The 24,593-nt window shown below is 32.1% G+C and overlaps 1 protein-coding gene across 12 annotated transcripts in view; it reads right to left on the bottom strand.

Annotated features, from left to right (window-relative positions):
• NAV3 (neuron navigator 3) overlaps positions 1–24,593 on the bottom strand; it is a 924,032-nt gene that overhangs the window by 41,566 nt on the left and 857,873 nt on the right. For all 12 annotated transcript variants that reach the window (XM_024256848.3, XM_063712200.1, XM_024256849.3 and 9 more), the window contains 3 exons: positions 23,543–23,620; positions 13,235–13,318; positions 2,621–2,732 (listed from right to left, as the gene is read on the bottom strand). In XM_024256848.3, coding sequence (XP_024112616.2) covers positions 2,621–2,732; positions 13,235–13,318; positions 23,543–23,620 — 274 coding nt within the window. The remainder of the gene's footprint in view (positions 1–2,620; positions 2,733–13,234; positions 13,319–23,542; positions 23,621–24,593) is intronic.

Below are 24,593 nucleotides of genomic sequence, written 5' to 3'. Positions count from 1 at the left end.
TTGTTAGTTTTAAAACCTAGCAAATTATTTTTTAATATTTCTTGATCAATTTAGATATTAACTGTTATTTTTCCCCTTAAGCACCACCCCTCCCACATTTCTGAGCAAAGGAATTCCAATTTTTCAATTTCTGTAGATATATTCAGCTACCTGTTGCCTAAGATAAAAGGAATCCTTTCAGCAAGTTTCACTTCAGTGACTTGTGCTGTGTTAAAGTAAGGATTAAGGCTTTTTAAATCCCTTCTGGACCTATTTACGACATGAAGATTTAGAACATAAGCTGCTTTATTATAGCTCTAAGATAAGCTTTAAATATGCAGTAATTTTCCATGCCTCACATAAATCACTCCATCACTCCCCCACATGGAAAGTTGCTAAAGTCTTGAAAGAAGTAGCCCCTACAGAACTACTTTGTCCTTCAATTTAAGCATATCTCACTTTATATAATTGTTTTCCTAAAATTTAAATTGAAATTCATTTAAAAATTACTTTATTCTTCTTTTAAAAATTCAAATAAACCCCTATTATATGCAAGACATCATCGTGGGCATCTTGATGTCTTTCAAAAGGGTGAAAAAACAAGCTCTACTACTGCAAATCAGGAAAGACATACCTTAAATAAAAGCCTCAAAGTATAATGCAATTTTAAGAAGGGAAGTATTGCTGCTTCCAGAAACATATCACAGGGGATGTCATTCAGTGTAGGGGTCAAGGAAGCATATTCAGGTTCACTGCTGCTGCAGTGTCTCAAAAAGTTTTTATGCTGATCAAACAAGGTAGAATATTCTAAATGGAATGAACACAATTCATAAAAAACTTATGAAGAATTGAAAAAATTCAGGATAGGTGAAATATGGAATATGCAATGCAACAGCAGAACAAGAAGTCTATATGTGCATCATCTGGCACATAATTGGTTATGAATAAATATTTGTTGAATAAATGAAGCTGGTGAAGAGAGATTATGTCATGTTGAGGAGTCTGTATTCCATTCTAAAGGCAATGGGATGCCTGTAGATGTGTTTCTTAATGACTATTCTGGCTTCACTGTGAAGACTTGTGTAAAGCAGGATAAGATTAAGAAGAGGAAGGCTATTTAGGGGTTTGTGGTCATGGTTCAGGAGAGAGGTGATGGACGGCGAGAGTAAAATCAGAGAAAAGTTAACAGATTCAAGAGATATTTAGGGAATGGGATCAACAGATCTTGGTAATTTATTCAATGAGGGGAGGAGGAGTTATGAAGAATACTTAGATTTCTGGCTAAATGGAAGGATGGTGGTGCTATCTACTGAGGCAAAGAGCACTGAAGGAGCAGCAGGTCTGAGACAGAAGACAAGTGCAAGTTTGGAGACGTTAGGTTTAAGATGCAAAACAGACATCCAAAGATATCCACATGGAGTTCTCTCTTGATAGCTGGATATACAGAGCCTGGCCTGGAGACCTAGATTTGACAGTTATTAGCTATTAGCACATTAATAAAAATTACAGCTAGAGTATGAGATGATTTTCTATATATTTTTAAATAGGATGCATAGAATCATAATGGAAAAGAGCTTAGGATATCAACAATTAACAAACGGATACAAAAGAGTGAATTTACAAAAGAAATATTGAAAAAATATTTCAAAGGAGCAGAAGAAAAACCAAGAACGTATGATGTCACGAACATTAGAAAAACCGAATGTTTCACATAAGAAGAAATGAACATCAGCATCAAATGCTGTTTCCATGTCTGTCTAATACAATAAGAATTTTAAATGTTTTACTGAATTTAGTGTCATATAAGTTTCTGCTGATCCTGGAGAGCATTGTTTTGGTGGAGTGTAGGAAAAAGGAGCTACACTCCAGTGGTCTAAAGATGGCTGAAGACATTGAAAGATTGCATAAAATTTTTCTCAGAATTCTTCTGGAAATGAAAAGAGAGATAATAAGGCATTCATGTTTTAGGACAGGATTTTTTAAGCTGGGAAAGAGCTGGGCTCACTGAAGGCCATTGAAAAGTGTCAGGAAATGAGTAAATAGAACCAGCGTAAAGGAAAAAAATGACACGATATTAATAATGAGCATTTCTTCAGTGGTGAACCCAGGGGTAGGGGCAGTGGCAGAAATATTTTCATTGTTTAGAATTGCTTAAGCATAGGAATAATTTAAAACAGACCTACCTTTCACCTGTTGTTTTTATTGTTTTAAAATTATCTACAGGAAATGTACCTTTTTATAGCCTCCATCCAGGAAAAGTTGTTCCCAATGCCCACTGCTTGCTATATCATCATATTGACTATTTCATTTTTAAATACAGATCTAGATTATCATACTTATTAACGGGTTTGTTTTGCCTGAAGTCAGATATGCATGTATTAACCAACCACTCCATCTCCATCTCCACTGAGTCAAGTAGAGAGATGTGTATACAACTATGGAACTAAATTTCTTAAGATCAGTTTAAAAATTACTTGATAATGAAAGTCACTGTTCTAAAATTCTAGGATTCTGATCACATTAATACCAACGTATTCATTATAAAAGGCAGTGACACTGAGTAAATGCAGTTTTACTGTAATTAATAAATAAAATAGATGCCTATTATATTGGGTGGAAATGAAATGATTTCTAAATATACCTTTGGGAGGATGGTCTGGACCATTCAGCGCTCCCTGAATAGCCGCCTGGGCAGCAGAATTCTGAGCCTTCAGCATTTCAATGGTTTCTCTTAGTTCTATAAGTTCAGATTCCTGTGAAATAAACAGAATTTGGAAGTTTTAGTACCCAGTAAGAAAAATAAAATCTCCTTGCTCATAGTCGAATTAAAAAGGTTTGATTTTATGTAGTAACAACCTCCTGGAAGATTTGGATGCTTAGCTGAACTTATCAAGTTGTACCTAATAACTTCTTTCTTAGCTAAAGTAAAGGAGGTTTCTTGTTTGTTTGTTTGCTTGCTTTTCTTATTGTCTTATAAAAGAAATATGAATAGTCTTTATTCCTTTCAAACTCACCAGAACTCACCAGTACAAAGTAAAAACAGGATATCACACCACTCATTTCAGATAACACACTTACTAATATTACCTATGATTACATTAGATATTTAGATATCACTATTGCACTGTTGCATTGCATTGTATCTATAGTCAACTGCAAACCTGAAGTTTCGTCAAATGAATGATTTCAGATTTTGTTTGAAGTATTTTGTGCCTGCAAAATTGATTATTTGTATTTAAGTGTAAAACCTGGAACTTACCCCTAATTCCTATTAAATGTCATCATATTAAATTCTGATGCCATATCAAATTCATGTTACATTCTGATACTTTTTCAGCCAATAAAACTCCTAATGTGGAGACCTAGTCTCACAAGCCAAAGCAACACAGGAATAAAGTAAATAAAAATATACATATTATACAATTTTTAAATAATAGTTAAATTACAAACAAAGCAGCTTACAGATCAAATTTTAATAAAGCATATCTTTTCTTTTTGAATTTAGAGTAATTTTAAGATATGTCCCAATAAAAATATTTGCACAAATTTGAACTTTCATAGTTATTTAAGTGAATTATTTTATTAGAAATAACTCATTTTTAGGAGATAAAATGACTCAAAAAAAGATAGAAAGAAAAAGAACTGAGTATTGTTTCAGTATACACCATATTTCCATTAGAAGCTCAGTGACAAGGGGTATCTTTCTTGGTGGTAATATAATCCTAAAAATCAGATTTTTGTCAGCCTCTTAAAGGGAGAATTCCTTGGTAATGTATTTGTCGTTCATCATTGCCTTTAGCATCTTTGGCAGAAAGCCAAAGAATCGGGCCTCGGTTCTTCATTCTATGGTAAATAATTTCTCTTTACTCAATGTCTCCCAGAATATATATTTTAAAAAGATCATCCACAGCTGCCTTTGCAGAAAATTGCTTCATACATGGAAATATCTGGTGACTATTCTAACCTTAGACACTTAAAAAAAAAGGACAGATGATGCTAATTGAAGTGATATACAACTTTGGAATAGATACCTGGCACCTCATATATCTATTTTCATTGGATACCTGACATTTTCCTGATACAGAACAGTCACATTTAAAACAAACAACCAGACCTTCCTATGCACTTTTAGTAGCTTATGAGTGGAAGAATACCTCATAATGAAAAATCAATAGTAACCTCCTAAATTTGTTGATGGGTCTTCAAATACTTGACTGCAATTCATTTCGACTATATTCATTATAAAAGAAGAATATAATATTTGTGGGAAATTTCCAGTGTCATGACAAAAGTCAGACCCAATTCATTATAATGACTCAGTCTCTCCAATTTTTATATTCTGTCCACTGCCAAATTAGCAATAGATTTTACAAAAACTTAATATATTTTCCATTTAACAATATCCCCCAAGAAATAAAATATTTACTGACAATTTATTCTGCTCCCACTGGAAATTTATTCAAAAAGAAATAAATGGTACATAGTGGAATCATGGAATGTAAATATTAATTATACAACATAAATACTATAATGCATATTAAATTCTAATTAAAATCAGATTTTTATCCTTAAATTTAAGATCAATTATGCTTGTACTATGGGTTAAAATCTATTAAAACATTTGCCTGTGGCTTTAAAGGAAAAAACGTGGAAATGAGACTTCATGCCAACAGTGTCAAAAAATTAAGCTTAGCTTTGAGTTAGCTGACTTATTTCAGTGTCAAAATGTTCAGCTTTTCATGAGAAATCTCTTATAAAACCTGTTTTCAAAAAGATAAAATGTAGAATGTTCAGGCAATGTTGCTTTTTCAGAATATCATGTTTAATATGAAACAGAAAAATGATCACTTTCTAATATTAATTATCTTTTAAAAAGCAATAGATATTAGCAGGTTAGTTGTTACTCAATGTGGCACAATATATGTAAAAGGAAGAATAACTAGTTAAGAAATATATACGCTATATAACTTGAGAGAATCATATCTATGAAAAAATTAGTTCAACCAAATTCATAGTTATTTCTTTAAAACTTTATGAGCATAAGCAAACACCCATAAAATATTCCATAGTCTTTGATTAAAAAGATAGCCAAATTCTACATTGATTGACATAATCTGTTCAAACCTGCACTAGTTATCTTTCCGTATTTGCAAAATTCCTTCCTTCTCTCTCATTTCAGTTAATGAGATCTGCTCTCGCCTTGTCACTCAAGCCACACTCATCTCTTTTCTCTGAGCTTTCCATATAATTTTTCCCTTTATTTAAATATCCTTCCTCACTGTTAAAAGCCATGGTAAAATGTCTCCACACTTGTGAAACCTGTTTTCCTGTCAGAAAAAAAATGAAAATGTGCTTCGAGACTATTTAATGTAGTTTGTTTAGTTGCTGATGAATATATTTTTTCGCTTGATTTATGATCTCCATAAATATTGGGATGATTTTGTTGAAATGTTCTGGTCTGTGTTAAACAGATGTTTCTCCCCTTGAAAGAATAACATAAAACTTTAAGTTTATTGAATACGTAATTTTTTTTTTTTTTTTTTGCAGGAGGGTGTCTGATCACCTAGTGAGTGGGGTACCATATAAAAAACATCAAAAACTTTATTATTTATTATAACCAGGAAGCCTTATTTTGGCTAAATCAGTGGAATCACTTCCTTTGGATGAGAACAAAGTCAGATTTTCCTTTCTCTCTTTCCCAATAGTATTATAGAGACAAAGATAAAGAATTTTAAAATAAAAACTTAACTGATACATAGAAATTTTTCAATAGTTTATTTCTAGTTTTCATTTTTCTTCTTCATAATTATGGTTAGTTGTTCACATTTATTTTTTAAGATATGTTTTCTCAGGTTTCTGTAATGCATAGAAATTGTAATATGGCCTTCAGATGCAACTAATAATTTTTATTTTATTTTTGTCCATAGTGGGGAGTTAGGATGAGGTATATGATTAGAAATGAATTCCCGAGGTAGCTAACTATAAAATCATTAGATATTTTTAAATATATTTTCATACAATTTCTTTATGTTGAAGAGAAACATAAAAGATACTCAAGTTTTGAGAATCCTTATTAATCATTCAGAAAAAAACTGAAAAAATGTATATGCCATCAAGATATGGATTTAAAGTCTACTCTTCCAATTCAGTCATTTCCAGTTTCTTATTCTCATTAAATACTAAAGAGAAGATTGAGGCTGGGATAATTCTGCAAAGGATTTTAGGAATAAGATAATCAGATCATATTTTGTTACTTCACACTTTTCAAAAATGATAGATATTTTAAAACCTGAGAACCAAACTAAGATTTCATTTTCCTCCAATGAGCTATTCAAGATAATGATGCCCCCAACACCTGCTGAGCTTGTAAAGTTCTAGTTTTCCACGCAAGTTTCTCATGTTAAAGAAGCTGAATGGAGTCAATGTCTCTTTTCACAGTTGTATGCATGTATCTGAAGCTAAACAATTCATTCAGGTCAGGCTTGCAATGCTTCCAAATAAAATGATCAAATTTTGTGTCAGAATACTAGCCTTTCCTGGTGGTCTTTCCAACACAGTTTCTTAACTATACCGGATCTCTTTCCAAATTTCTCACTAATAAAGACTTTGTTTTGAATCCCACAAGCTTGGGACAATCTCATCAACAAGTGTCGTCAACTAACTTGACCTTCTAGGCAAGGCTGTTTAAATTTTCCACCACATCTGCCTTTTACTTCCTCACGTTGGCACAAGTTAATCTCACACTTCCTGGCTCTAGTTTCCGTAAACAGGTCCTCCTTTCGCCACACCACCATGCATCTGAAGTCTTGCTAATTGTTCTGCTGAAATAACCTGGCCATCCCTATTGCGTCTAGTTTCAAATAAATTACATTGTCCAAATACCAGTAGGGTAAGTAATTTGAAAATTTTAGATTCACATTATTCCATGCCCTAAAGATTAATGGATGCATCATCTGACTCCAGCAATATATTTTTTAAAAACACTTCTAGATGGCAAATATCATAACATAAATTAGGGAGAGTTAATGTAAAAATCCTATTCAACTAAATTTTTAGTTGCAGCATTATCTATTTTCAAAGATTTGGTTTCAAATTCCCTTATTTTGAAGGTTTCAATTCCTGTTTTGTAGTCACCCAAAAAAAGTTTCAGAGAGGTTACAAATGAACAAACTACTAGGCTTTATGTTTAGCATAGGAGTCAATATCTGAGCTTCATCACTCATACAAGGGGATATTTCTCTGCCCTGCTCTGACCTTCTAACAAGAAAAACCTCTCATACCTTAGCATATGTTCTAATTGCCTTGGCATGACAGCTACAGGGAACTAATTTGAAAGTCTTTTAAATTTTAAATTCTGAAATATTTAGCTGTGAATATAGCTTTAGGAAATTTGAACACAAGGATTTAGAAGTAGTTCTGTAAAAATGTTACTTATAAAAATATAGTTTGCTGGATTCCTAGAAGTTGAGCCTTTCTCAACTGGCATTCTGTGAGAAAATTAAGCCCTGCACAATGATTTGAGTAGCAATTTCCTTGATTCTGACAAGAGTGGTACATAGCTAGTACCATTCTAGATGGTGAGAAAAGAAGTTATTTCAGCACATATAATGGATGCCTCAGGGCATCAGGTTTAATTTTTTTCATATAATCCTGGTGAAGAAGTGCTGGTGAAGAGACAACGATCTGAAATCAGGATAAAATTCTTGATCAAACTAAGCCAACATCATAGTCTACTGGTCCTAGGTTAGGTATAGGGTAATGCCTAGAGATAATTTCACTCCCCAGCAAGCATATTAACAATTCTCTTAATTTAGTTTTATTTTTATTTATTTTATTATTATTATTATTATACTTTAGGTTTTATGGTACATGTGCGCAATTGCGCACATGTACAATTCTCTTAATTTTTACCTACTTACAGACTTACTATTATATAACATGTCTTCTTTTAGCAGCTATTGGGAATACTGTTTAACTTTCAGAAAATGATGCCAGATTGATCACTAACTGTTTTTTATTTTTTTTGTAATTTTGATTTTTTTGAGACGGAGTCTCTCTCTGTCACCCAGGCTGGAGTGCAGTGGCGTGATCTCGGCTCAGTGCAACCTTCACCTCCAGGGTTCAAGCAATTCTCCTGCCTCTGCAGATGTTTCCTTTGAGAATGCACATGACATTGTACTGAGTCTAATAGCATGATAATTTTCTGCCTTCTGAGTTATTCATACATGTCTTTTCTTTCTTACCAGGCTATAAGTATATAAAACCAGTGTTCTGCCACACAAATTTGGCAAGATATTCAGTGTTATTTGGCATCTGGAAATAGGAAAAGTGTTAGTAGTGAATCCCTCTCTATTCAAGGGAGTTATTTTGGTCTATTAATGCCATGTGATTGCTGAAAATCACACTGTGAAGCCCAAAGACTAGAATCTGAGTCTTAATTTAGTTTATCCTTTTTTAAAGTCTGTAATCAAGAACATGTAACCACCTTGGCCTTTGTTACTTCTTGTTTTAGCTTCCAACCCAGCTTCTCAGTATCCTCATTCTCAGCTTTACTTTTTTCGGTAGTGCTTATCATCACCTGAAATCCTATATGTTTTAATTATATATGTATATATATATTTATAGATAATTTCTATATGTAAATATATATTATATATATTTATATATAATTTATATATGTAAATATATATAATATATATTTGCATATAATATATAAATATATATATTATATATTTACATATATAAATTATAAATATATATTATATATATTTACATATATAAATTATAAATAGATATTATATATATTTACATATATAATGTATAAATACATATTATATATTTACATATATAATGTATAAATACATATTATATATTTACATATATAATGTATAAATACATATTATATATTTACATATATAATGTATAAATACATATTATATATTTACATATATAATGTATAAATACATATTATATATTTACATATATAATGTATAAATACATATTATATATATTTACATATATAATGTATAAATATATATTATATATTTACATATATAATGTATAAATATATATTATATATTTACATACATATTATATATAAATATAAATTATATATTGACATATATATTATATGTAAATATACATTATATATTGACATATATATTATATGTAAATATACATTATATATTTACATATATATTATATGTAAATATATATTTTATATATTACATATATAATATATAAATATATATTATATATATTTACATATATTATATATAAATATATATAATACATATTTACATATATAATATATAAATATATAATATATATTTACATATATTACATATAAATATATAATATATATTTACATATATTATATATAAATATATATTATATATATTTACATGTATATCATATATTATATATATTTACATGTATATCATATATATTATATATTTACATATATTATATATTATATATGTAAATATATAATATATATTATATATATTCACATATATAATATATATTATATATTCACATACATAATATATATTATATATATTTACATATATAATATATATTGTATATTTACATATATATTATATATATTTACATATATAATATATATATTTACATATATAATATATATTATATATATTTACATATATATTTTTTATATATATATATATATATATATTTTTTTTTTTTGAGACAGAGTCTTGCTCTGTCGCCCAGGCTGGAGTGCAGTGGCATGATCTTGGCTCACTGCAACCTCCACCTCCCAGGTTCAAGTGATTCTCCTGCCTCAACCTCCTGAATTGCTGGGACTACAGGTGCCCACTACCACGCCTGGCTAATTTTTGTTTCTAGTAGAGATGGGGTTTCACTATGTTGGCCAGGCTGGTCTTGAACTCCTGATCTCAGGGAATCCACCTGCCTCGGCCTTTCAAAGTGCTAGGATTACATGTGTGAGTCACCACACCTGGCCTGTTTTAATTATATTTTTATTATCACCTGTGACCTCCTAAAATATAAACTCCATGATAAAGAGATACATATATGAGATATATATGAGAAATATAAACTCCATGAGGAATATTACATATGTGTAGAATATGCTTTTAGAGTTCTAGTAGATATGTATGTCTATAGATATAGACCTATATCTATCATTCTATATCTATATTTTTACTGTTTTGTCATTAGAAGAGCACAAATTCAATATAAACTTGATGAATGACTAAATAGACAAATGAACCTTATAACTTGGGGAAGGGAGTTTAAGAATCTCTGCTCTATACTTCACAAGCTTTTCCTCAGGATTGTTGAATCACCAGAGAGCAATATACCCTTTTATCTCAGCTCCCTGAAGAAATGCCTTTAGGGAAATATGATTAAATGTTATGCCCTTAGCTTTTAGAGAAATGTCTATTTGAACAGTGATTTTGTCTTTTGTTATTCCATGACCCCAATTTAAAAACCTTGGCAACAAATTCGTCCTTGAATTTAGTGCCACAGGGTTTGTCTCTTCAGTCTAAATTATGCTCTTCTGGCCAGAAAATGAGAATAAAACACACCTAACAATCTCCCTTTGCACCATAGCTTCCTTGAAATTCAATTCATTTCAGTGCCTTGCAGTAGCAATTATCTAGGCTGAGGTATATTGTTATATATATTATTCTACTGGTTTTAATTAGATTCTGTCCTTGAATTATACCATTTCATATTGCAAATAATTTTATAGGCTTTTAAATATCACTTTGAGAATAGGCAAGTTATAATCTCAAATTAATAAACTAGTTAACCATGATTGTTGTGTATATTCAGTTTGCAATTCAAAAAGAAGTGATTTTATGTTTAGTTAAAAAGTGATAAGGACAATATGAGACATTCTGATATCTTCTGAGAAAATTTTATAATTTTGGCAATGTTATTTTAAGGATAATGTAGACACATCATAAAATCTCTTATGCTATATAAATTATTTTTAAATATTTGGGCATTAATCATAGGCATTATAAGTTAACATATCTCTACATTTTTTTTGCAGTTTCTATGAGAAAATTCACTTACAGATACAACAGAGTTCAAGAAAATATTGGGTGGAGGACAAAAATTCTATTAATTTTGACTTATTAAAGATATTGAGACTTAAATTCTAACACTCATTTCCAGCAATATGCTTGGTATATGCCCAGTGAGGAATTTGGTGTTATCTTATAATTTTCAAGGGAAAAAGAGAAATGTAAAGGAAGGTAATATTTTTTGGTAGCACCTAGCATGTGACATGATAACAGTATCTGACTTACTCCTCATGGTGATCCTACAAGGTAGTTATTATCATCCCCACTTATAAGAAGGTGAATTTGAGGTTCAAGAAAGGTTAGATAAACTTGCTCAAGATTACCCAGCTTTTAACAGACATAGCCAGAATTCTCATTCAAGAATACTGGGGCCCAGTGTTTTTATTCTTTCCCATCAGCTGCTCTAAAAAGCCTTCTAATTCTATGTGCTGGGTTCTTATATTACGTAGTGAAGTGATAAGCTGCAGCAAAAAAGAAAGAGAGGGAGACAGAGAGATAAAAGAAGGAAGGAAGGGTGTAAGGGAGGAGAAAGGAAGGATGGAAAAGAGTCAGGAAGGAAAGAAAAAGAAAAAGGAAGAAATGAAGGAAGGAAGGAAGGGAGGGAAGGAGGGAGGGAGGGAGGAAGGAAGGGAAAATTTATGTTTCAAAAGGAGTTTGTTAGCTGTGCTAGAATAGATTTCCAGGAATGGATAATATTCTCTCTCACGGGCAGTATATATGGAGAATATGAAAGAGAATACAATGTGCTAGTAATACTTGGCAACTACAAGAATATTCAATTTTCTCTTTTGATTTCATTGAACTATTCATTCTGTGTTTTAAAAATAAACTTTTGTAAAGTGACAAAATTTGGTAATACATACTTTTGTAAAGCTAACCACATGACTTACAGAATCTAAAGACAAACTGAAGCCATTTGGGATAGATAGAGGAACACATTCCTGAAAATACCCAAAACTTTTGATATAATGGGTCTCTTTGAGAATTAGATGAAAGCTCTGGACACCTGATCATTTATGCACATTTACAGTTTTCATACACACACACACACACACACACACACACACACACTCCATACAATTCTATAGGCTTCACCTATCCCTGATACCCACCCAAGGAAGTTAAGGCCACTGGACTAACAGCAGAGAAGTAAGTTAACTGGTCATCACAGGAAAGGTGACCAGGCTTTCTATGCAGTACGGACCTTTTTAATACATTTGTCTTTGTGAACTTAATCCTCCGTTAGTTTCTTTTTGGTATACCTTCTTTCACACCATAAAATCCTTTAGGTTCATTTTAAACATTTTGATATAACAAATGACTTTTCTTCAAACGTAATATCCCTAGATGGCAACTAATTCTTGTTATTTCAAAATTACACAGGATTGGCCTTTGTTTCATAGCTGCTGTAACCTGAAGTCCCTTACTTGGCAGAGTCCCAGGCATCCTTCCTGTGTGTGTTAGCCTTCAGCCATGCTCTATAGCTGGATTTAGTGACCATGTATTTGTGAAAGTTCTTATCAAAGTGTTATTCTTGTCAACTGCATAACAATTTGCCCCCAAAATAATTTCTTATGTGACTGTTTCTCTTTCTTAACATTCAGTATTCTTTTACTAGTTCCATCCAGAAGTAAATTAATAGACTGCCTAGCAAGAATTTTATGTGCCTTTGTGTGTTCCAATATGGAGTAAACTGATAAAATCTTTAAATTAAAATCTGAAAAGAAAGGTATTATCATTGTTTTAATTTAGTATAGAATTGAATATTATTTTATTATTATTATTCTTTTTTTGTTCTATCTCCCAGGCTGGAGTGCAGTGGTGTGATCTTGGCTCACTGCATCCTCTGCCTCCTGGGTTCAAGCGATTCTCCTGCCTCAGCCTCCTAAGTAGCTGGGATTAGAGGTATCCACCACCACGCCCAGCTAATTTTTCTTTCTTTTTTTTGTATTTTTAGTAGAGATGGGATTTTACCATGTTGGCCAGGCTGGTCTCGAACTCCTGACCTTCAGTGATCCACCCCCCTTGGTCTCCCAAAGTGCTGAGATTACAGGCATGAGCCTCTGCACTCAGCCTGGAATATTATTTTTAAGGAGCTTCAGGTATTATTTAAGAATCCTGTGCCAATTTCCTGTCTTCTTTCAGTCTCCAGTGGCAATTTCTGAACATACCTTTTGTTCCGCTGTCATAGTTAGACTTTGCAATCGGCCAGTCATATTCCCTAAGCTCTTTTCAAAAGCTGCCACAAGGTGAGCCTGTGAACAGAATGGAAGAAACATAGTTTAAATGTCAGAATCTTATGTGGATGGATGAAAAGCCTTCATTTTACAAAATGCTTAATTTCATGCGTTCCAACTCTTTAGATACTATGACTATCATAGTTAGCTCTGACTGGTGACTCTTCTTTAACACACATTTTCATTCATCTTTTCTAAACTTTGTCTTCTTAAAATCAGTGTTTCAGTCTCCCGACATTTAATGTGAGTTTAACTTCTGAAAGAAGATGGTATTTTGCAAGTAATAACTCCTTCTGACTTGCACATCATGTAGAGATTTGACACTCAAAACGCCGAATGTAAAGTTCTGATCTGCCAAGATTTTTAGACTTAAAGCCCAAAAAGAGGTCACGGAAATGGTCAATGGACAAATGTTCCTCATTTTTATACGTTCATGATGACCTTTGCAGATATTGCTAGCTGCTCTATTGTAATGATACGCTCTGTCAAGTGTCAGACATCGGCGGACAGCTAGAACATTGTCTTTACTCTTTTTCTACTTACAAAGAATTGAATTGAAAAGAGTTATCTTTACTTTCCAAACTCTTTTCAATAAAAGGGCTTTTCTACTTCATATTCCCTTCAATGAAGGAAATATTAGTAAGCCAGTTAGAAATAATATTCCATCATATTTTATTTCACAGTAAGCTTTTGTGGCTTTTGAGTTTTATTTTAAATATTAGAGAATTATACATATTGTAGTACATAACTATAACTCTTATGATTAAGAAGTATTTGACAATTTTATTAAAGCTCAAAAACAGGCCAGCTTCCATTTGCATGCCCTTATGCAACAACTTGAACCCAAAATATTAAAAATGAAGAGGCACTTCAATCTCTCACCATGGCCTGAGGTAGAACTACAGGTACATTATCTCAAACTGATAAAATTTTATTGTGTCCCTAAAAGGATATAAGGATTTAATATTTTGCAAACTAAGTCTATAATAAACTATACCTATATATGGGGCAAAATTTGGAAATCCTTGGCCAAAAATGAATTTCTTTTTGAAAGACATGAATAAGATGACTTAAATAAAATATATCTCCATGTACTTATAGCAGAGTTGAAATGCTGAGGCACCTACTATCAAATGGATCACAAAAATCCAAAGAATTAAGGCTTATTACTTAATAACGGAAATATATTCCATTATTGGTAACAGTTAGAATGTACATGTTCCTTCCATTAGCATTATGATACAAAGGTGCATGTTCCTAGCTCTGAATTCATCCTGGGATGCCTTTCTTTACCTGACACTGCAATATGGAGAAAAACAGTTTGTAGGGAATACATCTACTAAAGGTTAATCTATCAGAACAACTCTTCATTATCTTTTTCCACCCCTTCCCCCTTCCTTCTTTTTCTCCTCCCCCTCTTCTTTCTCTCTCTCTCACACACACACACACCCATTCTCCACACACCCTTACCCTTGAGATTTATACACCAAATTTGTTAGCAGATTTAACTGGATAAATACCACTAAAAAAAAGTATCATAGTTTAAAAAATTTTCAATGACAAGCAAGGAATGTGATGATATCAGACCTAGTAACTGAAAAATTAGCATAAGGCTATGCTCATTTTTTCCTATATTTTAACTTTTAATTATTTATTTTATTCTTTTACTCAGTGTCTTGCTGCCATCCAGGCTGGAGTGCAGTGCCACAACCCTAGCTCACTGCAGGCTTAAACCCCTGGGCTAAAGTGATCGTCTTGCCTCAGCCTCCCAAGTAGCAAGAACTATAGGCATGTACCAACATGCCCAGCTACTTTTTTTTTTTTTTTTTTTTTTTCATTTTCTGTAGAGATAGTGCCTCACTCTGTTGCCTGGGTTACTCTCCAACTCCTAGCCTCAAGTGATTCTTCCCACCTTGGCCCTGCAAAGTGCTGGCTGTGATTATAGGTGCAAGCCACCACACCTGAACTTTACCTTTTCAACTGTGGAAAAATCCACACATATATAAAAGTGAACAAAATGAAAACAGCCTCCTGACTTATCACATAGTGAACATTCATGCATTCACCAGCCAAGTCAAGAAATAGGACATTTCAAGAACCAAGAAGCTCTTCTTTGTCCCTCTCTTATCATTATTCCCTCATCCTTCCCCAAAGATAACCTCTACATAACTTCTGCGGTAATTATTTTCTTGCTTTTCTTTATAGTTTTTCCTTACCCAAGCTTACACTCTTAAGCACTATGTTTAGATACGCCTGTTTTAAAAACTACCCAAGTGTAATCAAGTGGCATGATTCTTTTGTGGTTTTCTTTTGCTTTACATGGGTTTTGAGATTCAATCACGTGGTATGTAGCATAAGTTAGTTTTTACCATATAGTATTCACATATGTGAATTTAAAATACATATATGCCCATGATGGTCATTTTAGTTTAACCTGTTAGAAATATTCCCACTATGCCCATAAAATTGGTTACTAAAACCTAAAACTGAAATTGTGTGTTTTCTTTTAAAATAAGGAAAATTATGGCAGAAACCCTTTATTAGCACTTACTAAATGAAATGTAAGATTTTACTCAATATTTCAGTTTTAATTCTCCTTATAGTGGAGAAATGTAAGGTTTGATTATTCTACTATGAATCCTTAAATGTGAAACTTGAAGAAAATTACTCTCCTTTACCCTTTGTGCATACTTTATCAGTTTAATGTGAATTAAAATTTGACAAAGAAATCGGGATTGTAAAGAGTATGCTGTATAAACTATATTACTTACATTTTGTAGCTATAAGTAACCACAAAATGTTTATGATTAGAATGTCAGTTTGTAATTATGCACAAAAAACTTATAACTGGTTACTAAAGAACATTTTGAGTCGTGTTGTTTTCAATGAAATGCATGTTATGATTATGTTAGTGAAAAACACCTACAACCATCTGATCTTCGACAAACCTGACAAAAACAAGCAATGGGGAAACCGGAAAAACAATTAATAAATGGTGCTGGTAGAACTGACTAGCCATATACAGAAAATTGAAACTGAACCATTTCCTTATACTTTATACAAAAATTAACTCAAGATGGATTAAAAACTTACAAGTAAAATCCCAAAACTATAAAAACCCTAGAACAAAATCTGGGCAATATTATTCAAGACATAGGTAAGGGCAAAGATTTTATGATAAAAACTCCAAAAGAATTTCAACAAAAGCAAAAGTTGACAAATAGGATCTAATTAAACTAAAGACCTTCTGCACAGCAAAAGAAACTATCATCAGAGCGAACAGACAATCTGCAGAATGGGAGAACATTTGTGGAATCTATCCAGTTGACAAAGGTCTAATATCCAGAGTCTACAAGGAACTTAAACAAATTCACAAGTGAAAAACAAACTACCCCATTAAAAAGTGGGCAAAGACATGAATAGACAGGATATGGATAGACACTTAAAAGAAGACAGTCATGCAGCCAACAAACATATAAAAAAAAGTGTAACATCAAAACCACAATGAGATACCATCTCACAGCAGTCAGAATGGTGATTATTAAAGTCAAGAAATAACAGGTGCTGCAGAGGTTTCAGAGAAAAAGGAATGCTTTTACACTGTTGGTGGGAGAGTAAATTAGTTCAACCAATGTGGAAGACAGTGTGATGATTCTTCAAAGATCTGGAAGCAGAAATTGACCCAGCAATCCCATTACTGGGTATATACCCAAAAGAATATAAATAATTCTATTATAAAGATACCTGCATGCATTATGTTCACTGCAGCACTAGTCACAATAGCAAAGACATGAAATCAACCCAAATGCCAATGATAAACTGGATAAAGAAAATGTGGTACGTATACACCATGGAATACTATGCAGTGACAAAAAGGAATGAGATCGTGTCCTTTGGAGGGACATGGATGGAGCTGGAAGCCATTATCCTCAGCAAACTAACACAGGAAGAGAAAACCAAACATCACTTCTTCTCATTTATAAGTGGGAGTAGAACGATGAGAACACATGGGCACATGGTGGGGAACAACACACACTAGGGCCTGTCAGTGGGAGTTAGGGGAGGGAGAGCATCAGGAAGAATAGCTAATGGATGGTGGGCTTAATATCCAGGTGATGAGTTGATCTGTGCAGCAAACCACTATGGCATATGTTAACCCATGTAACAAGCCTGCATACCCTGCCCACATAGGCCAGAACTTAAAAGTTGAAGAAAAAAATATTGTCTTAAACTTATCTCACCTTGGTTTAGTTTATCAGATTAACATTGTTACTTTAGAAGTTATGAGAGGCTAAATTTCTCACTCAATAGGGTAAATGGAAAAGGAGGTAAATAAGGGAAAATTTTTCTACTAATGATAATCTTTATCACCTTAATGAAGAGAAAATGGAAACTAAAATTGATTAAACTTACAGGGTATCATGTCTTGTCTGAGAGACTTTATAAAATGACTTTTAAAAAATATGGATTTTCAGGGGGGTTGTTAATGACAGTTTACTTGGTTCTGATTTTTCCTTTAGCAGTTGCATAATTTTAAGGTCAGAGTAAAATTGTATTAATATGATGATAAATATACCCTGACTTGTGTTAGGTGAAGTCTATAAAGGTAATAAAATAGACAAGACTGAGTATTAGTAAAGGGAATATCATTTCAATCCATACTGTCTTTGGTTTTGGAATCATACAACGTATTAGGTTGGTGCAAAAGTAATCTGAATAGATATGTAAAGAGAATTACTATGATGCCACACAACAAGATGAAATATCATTATACATAATGTCTACATTTTATTTCTTCATATAGATTACAGAGACAGCCCACTGACAAATTAAAAACACTCTAGGCATATATATATACACACATCTATTTATATATTATATAGTAAGATATACTATATATTATATATAGTTATATATTACTATATATTATATAGTAATATATAAATATATAGGTGCATATATAGGCATATATGTATACCTAGAGTACATATATTATATAGTATTTTATATATATGTTATGAAGATATATATATATACACACACACATATATGCCTAGAACATTTTATTATTTATATGTGAAAATATTTAGTATATCATGTATAAATATATAGTATATTATGTATAAATATAAAACATATATGTAATATATATTTACCCATATAAACTTTATATATATTTAAGACTTTATGTTTTAAAATTAGTAGTTAGTTGAACCAAGAATGATTCTGCAACATAAAGTTTCACATTTCTTTTACACTACAAAAAATTGTCCAAACACTGAAGTGTTTCTCATTAATAATATGTACACAATTGTTTTCTCTTAGAAGAGATGCAAAAAAGCAAGAGTAACTAGCAAATTTTATGAAAATATTAAATAAGCAAAGAAGTAGAACACAATCTCAAAATACCCAAGAGATTTTTGGTTAAAAGACTTATCTGCTGGAAGGCAAAAAGTACCTTTTGTTTTCTTACACATTCATTCAGTAATGTCTTTAAAAATGTTAGTAATAACTAGCCTTGTGTCAATTTCCAAATTATGTAATGGCTGAGATTTGTAAAGAAAATACGTTAAAAGACAAACAAAAGCATCACACCTGACCCAGCTGCCTGAAGATGTGGGCAAGAGGCCAGAGGCTACCTGGCTTATTGTTTGCTATAACCATTTATTTAGTTGCCTTTCCTTGTGTGGCTTCTGTTTTCTTTCTGTTTGTTGGTGAGTTATTGATCAGAAAGGCCAGGCAATAGCACCTGCCAATATAACCGCTCTCCTTTCTAAGGACATGCTAGTAGAATCAGCTTAACACTTTACCTGTGGTTTTATGCAGCTCTGTTCAGAACAACTTTACAAAAGGGAGGGAAGGCTTAATACACATTCTACTGAACACAGGCTTTACTCTGCCAGTCAAATGAGAGGTGAGCTAACTAGAGACTCTTTTGACTTACCATACCCCATTTGGGCAAAGGGAAAGAAATGCATGTTAACAGAGACACAGATGCATTTCAAATTTAAAAATTAAAATATAGGTTATTGTTTAGAGTCCATATAAATGTAATTATGCCAAGTTTAAATATGTGATATACCAATTAATATATAAAAAACACCCCAATAAAGGGAAAGCACGTAAGCTATGAGAGAACATTTCACATACTGAGTAAAGATGAATATCTGATGCTTAAAAATGTTGTTAAAAACAACTGATTATTTCTTAGAACCAAACTCATTGAAATTCATCCCTATAAATTATAGCTATTAGATTTCTAATATAACAATTTCTCACTGTGGGGGCTGCACTCACATTTAACCAAAAGGTAGAAAGTTTACTTGTACTGTGAACAAACTAGTAAACAAAGACTTACTTTTACTTTCAAATGGGAACTGTAGATTTAAAAGATCCTTGATTATACTTAAAATATCCTATAAATAAGTAATTTTACCAAGTCCCTATAATCAATTTAAGTACGTGCATGTTAAAAATATATGTGTATATTGCATGCATTAACAGATATTAACTCAGATGAAATGAAACATTCTGAATGAAATTTAAACACAGCACTTCTTACAACTGAGGAAAAATCAAGTATTAACTAAATTATTTGATGGCTGATTATGATGTATGAAATCTAAAATGACATTATAAAGCAAACACAAAGAAAATGAATGAGTTCAAAATGACTTGAAATTAATAGGTGACTTGAGAGTAATTCAAATTCCTGGAGGTGTAAAAATGATTATTTCCTTAAGAACAAAAATGGCGAGATACATACAAAATTTTACCCCCATAGTTATAACAATATTATTAAAATGTTTAAAATATAATTGACATTAAAATTGTTTAATAGTCATTTATATACATATCCATTTATATAAATTCTCAGATACTGCATTAGTCTAAAAGAGAATTTTAATAAACTTTTTTTTAAAAGTAGATGATAATGCATATCTTCATTACCTGTACCTTTTGACTCTCATTCAATTTGTACATTTTTACAATGTAAAATATTTTCCTATTTTTAGTCAGTAAATGTATTTGATGGTAAGAAGCTTTGATAGTCCCTATCACTACCAAATAAAGAAACACTAAAGAGTGGATTAAGGTTGAAACTCCTGGGAAACTAAAAGCAAGATATTTTTTCAAAAGAACTGTCATAGATCTTTAGGTGATTTATATTTTAGTTTGAAAATAAATACCACAAATAACGGAAAAGCATGTTACGTTATGATAGAACACTTCATATACTGAGTAAAGATCAGTATCTGATACTTAAAAATATTATTTTATACATTTTAGTACATTATATATTTTATAATTATATACACAAGAAGTTGCAAAGATAGTACAGGGAGGTCCCTTGTATCCTTCATCCAGTTTCCCCCAGTGATTATATAACTTATAAAATTATATTATATATCAAAGCCAGGAATTCAATATTGATTTACATTAATAGATTGACATATGTGGATTCATGTAATGGCCATCTTATTGAAAATACAAAACTAAAGATCTCCCTCTTACTATAGTCACACTACCTCTCTCTCTCCTCCATCCTTAACCCTTAGCAATCACTAATCTGTTCTCTGTTTCTTTAATTTTGCCATTTCTGGAATGTTATATAAATGGAATTATACAAAATTTGACCTTCTATAACTGTCTTTTTTCACTCAGCATAATACCCCTGGGATCCACCCAAGTTGATGCATGTATCAACAGTCATTTCTTTGTATTGCTAAGTAGTAGTCCATGATATAGATGTATCAGAATTTGTTTATTAACTGGCCTATTAAGGGATATTTTTGGTTGTTTCCTTTTTTTGGCTATTAAAAAATAAAGCTGCCATGTACAGGTTTTTGTGTGGATCTGATGTGATTTGAGAAGGTTTCTAAATTACATTATAAATTGTTTAAAGGAACATAAAATAGGATATGTATCAGTCTCCCATCAGTGTGCAAAAATTGATACTAATGATAACACATACAGCTGAGTGGAACCTAGAGCAATTTGGGTGTTTGTCTCCAAGACTAGCACTTTTTAAATTAACACAAAGACTAGCATGAATTATCTATTTGGCACTGCAGCTTCTAGTCTGTGTTCCTTATTTTTATTTTTTTTTAAATGATTGTTCCCCTAGGGAAACACTATAGATGGTTTTTTTTTTCCCTAATTGTGCTCTTCTTCATGATATTTTAAAGCCACAGATATGCTGGATGTTCAGTTATGTATTATCTGCGTATCTGTGCTTTTCACATAAAAAAGTACTTAAAAAAATACAAGAACCTGTTTTCCCCCTTTGTTGGTCATATTAACACCCAGCTGAGAATTCATGCCCTAAAGTCATGAAAACACATCAGTGAAAATAGTGTGACATGCATAATTAGAGCAGACGAGGTGGGTAGCCAACTGCTGGAACCTTTCTAAAATTATATCTCCATTTTCAAACAGCAGCACAGAGTTGACTCCGAAGATTATTCCCCTATGTTAGAATTTGGTTCCGTATGTGTGTGTACGTGTGTGTGTGTGTGTGTATGCGTGTAAGGAAGCTTTTCATGTGTATATTAAGTATATATACACATTAGCATATAATAGACAAATGTTGAAATGATACACAAGAAACCAATGATCATGAGTAAGAATGAGATTCTCAGAGCAAAAAAAAAAAAAAAAAAAAGAAAAGTAAGTGAAATACCATTTTAGTTTTTTCTTTTGAAGACAATAAGCATCATTATATTTTAAATGGAAAGTATCAGCCCATCTTCCACTGTCTAGCAGCCATTTATTATTCCAATATCTGAATTATATGATGAGATCAACCAAGAGACATTAAAAATAAAATGAAACCCTGAGTAGTCATTCAAGACATCTGCAAGTATCCTGACAACCTAATAAATAAGGTCTGCCATTGAGCCTTCCTCATTGCAGATAAACACAACCCAGGAGGTTCTGGCATTTACATGGTTCTACTTCCTCTGGGTACCAATTCAGGAACCTAGACAACAATATTCCATACTTCTATACATGTAGCCTATATTATAAAATTTACAGTTGCCTCTGGACTATCTCTTTAAAAACACAACAAGGTTAAATAATACTCTTATTTTCTCATATTGCTTAAACAATTATCTAAAACCTGCTATTATTTTCAGGAATCTCCTAACAACATCTATAAAAAATAAATAGAATAAATCCAAAATTAATTTAATTCTCCCAAATTTCAAAAAATAAAATCAATTCAAATACAGTGCTAAAATGAATACATTGTGAATGAAATGATACACATACTTAGAATTTATATTTCACAATGATAACTTTAAAAAAATTTTAAAATGGCTCTTATTCAAGTCTTACACTGTGGGTCTGCACCTGCTCACTCTTGACATATCATGCTTTGTCTAGGAGATAGAAAAACTCAGTAGAGGAGCAACGGGAGGGGTGGGGAGGCACAGAGCAGGCCCAAAGCTATGCAGCAGAACTGAGCAAAGGACTGTTGAGTGAGAGAGGCAAGACATATGGCAAAATAGCAGGCATTTCCTTACCCCTCACTGCTGTTCCTAACACCATTGCTCCTCAGGACTGGGAACAATGCCACATTTCTCCTTTATCATTCTGCATCTACTCTGAGTGCTCCCTGACACAGTGGAAGATATTCAGTAAATGTTAATTTAATTGACGGTCTTCATTGTCATCATTTCTGCCATCCTGGGCTGCTTTGGTGCCAGTAACAGTGTACCCTTTTAAATTGGTATGAGAAGGCTGCCAAGGTTTTTTGAGCAAACCATATCTCATCCACAGTGTAGCTAAGCTATCCCTGTTTAGACCTAAATTCATATTTTAGAATTAACTGGATGCTTAACTAATTGTTCAATACATTGAGATGAAGGAGGCTGAGCACACGAATATTTTATCTTCCAAAGTCAAACACTAACAATCCCTCTTACATTGTCAGAGAATCTTATGCAAGAGGAGTAATAAAAATAGCAAACAAGAAAAGAAGTAACCCATATGGCTGTTACTATTGTTTCCAATCTTATTAGAAACAAGCCATTTTAACCATATTGCTGCCTCTCATCAGTTTGGATTTACATTTTATTACTGAGTAGGCAGAAAATGTTAACCTTTTATGAGTCCTGCTAGTTGGTAATCTAGGTCTGTATCAGGCACTGAAAATTTGTAAGTTTGTTATTAAAATGATTCAATTTTACTCTATAAAAATTTGTTGTAATATATTTTAAAAATGAAGTGACTTACATTTGCTGAAAGCTGAGATGTGAGGGTAGCAACTTTTTCTTGTGATGCAACCAGCTCTCTCCGCAGTTTATGGATTTGCTGAATGCAATTAAAAAAAATCAATGGAATACGCAAGTAGATTTTTACTTAAAACCAAGAATTCAAACCAAGAAAGCAAATACTGTATTTAGCTCATTCTAACCCCATTGTATCAGCAGCAACTCCTGAAAATAAAGGATATGAACACTGACTCCACAGTAACAAGCAAATGTCATTCAAAAGGAAAGGGTTATGTGTCAAACTCAAATCTACAAATCAAAGTACGCTCACTTGCTCCATTTGCCATCCCTCAAATGGCAAATGACTCAAGAGCAGTTTACCTCCTGTATTAATTCTTCTCCTTCTAAAAAAACTGTGGTAATAAAACTATAGAAAAATATTTTCTTTATAAAAACTGTATACACACACATATTTTTCTTGTTCTTTTTTAGTAAAAGATACTCCATGTTCTTTTTCAGAAAATCTTAGGGTTTTTTTTTTCCTCTGTACATTTTAATTTCTCATAGTTTGAAAACTTCTCAAAAGCTATGGAATATCCTGCAATCACTAAAACTTGGGCTTAATTCAACATTTAATCAGTTCACATTTGAAATGTTAATGGCTGGAGTTTTAATGACTGCAGAGAAGCCTTCCCAAATCTGTATTATCACGACCTTTATTTAGTGAGTTATTATTAGCTCAGAGACGCTTTATAGCTTATCCACATCTTAAAAACCAGGGGAAAAAAGCAATGATAGGTGCAACTAATTAGATAAACCAATATAATGCATATTCTAAGGTATCTTTCTTTTAAGTTCACACTCCAATAAAACTGAAACAGAAAAGGGTAAGGATATATTATATCATGTTTAAAGTTTTAATTCAAGCACTTTCTGCAGTTTATTCTGCATGTCTCATGTTGTGACTAATAAGGATAGAACATTTATAACAATCTGACACTAGGTTCTATAAGTATATATCTAGTCTCAAGGGATTTCAGTTACTTGGATGTAAACATTCTACTTTTGATGCT

Source organism: Pongo abelii, chromosome 10 (assembly GCF_028885655.2).
Source record: "Pongo abelii isolate AG06213 chromosome 10, NHGRI_mPonAbe1-v2.0_pri, whole genome shotgun sequence".
Taxonomy (NCBI): Eukaryota; Metazoa; Chordata; class Mammalia; order Primates; family Hominidae; genus Pongo; species Pongo abelii.
The sequence above is the reverse complement of the archived record's forward strand: the minus strand, read 5'-3'. Positions and strand labels throughout refer to the sequence as shown.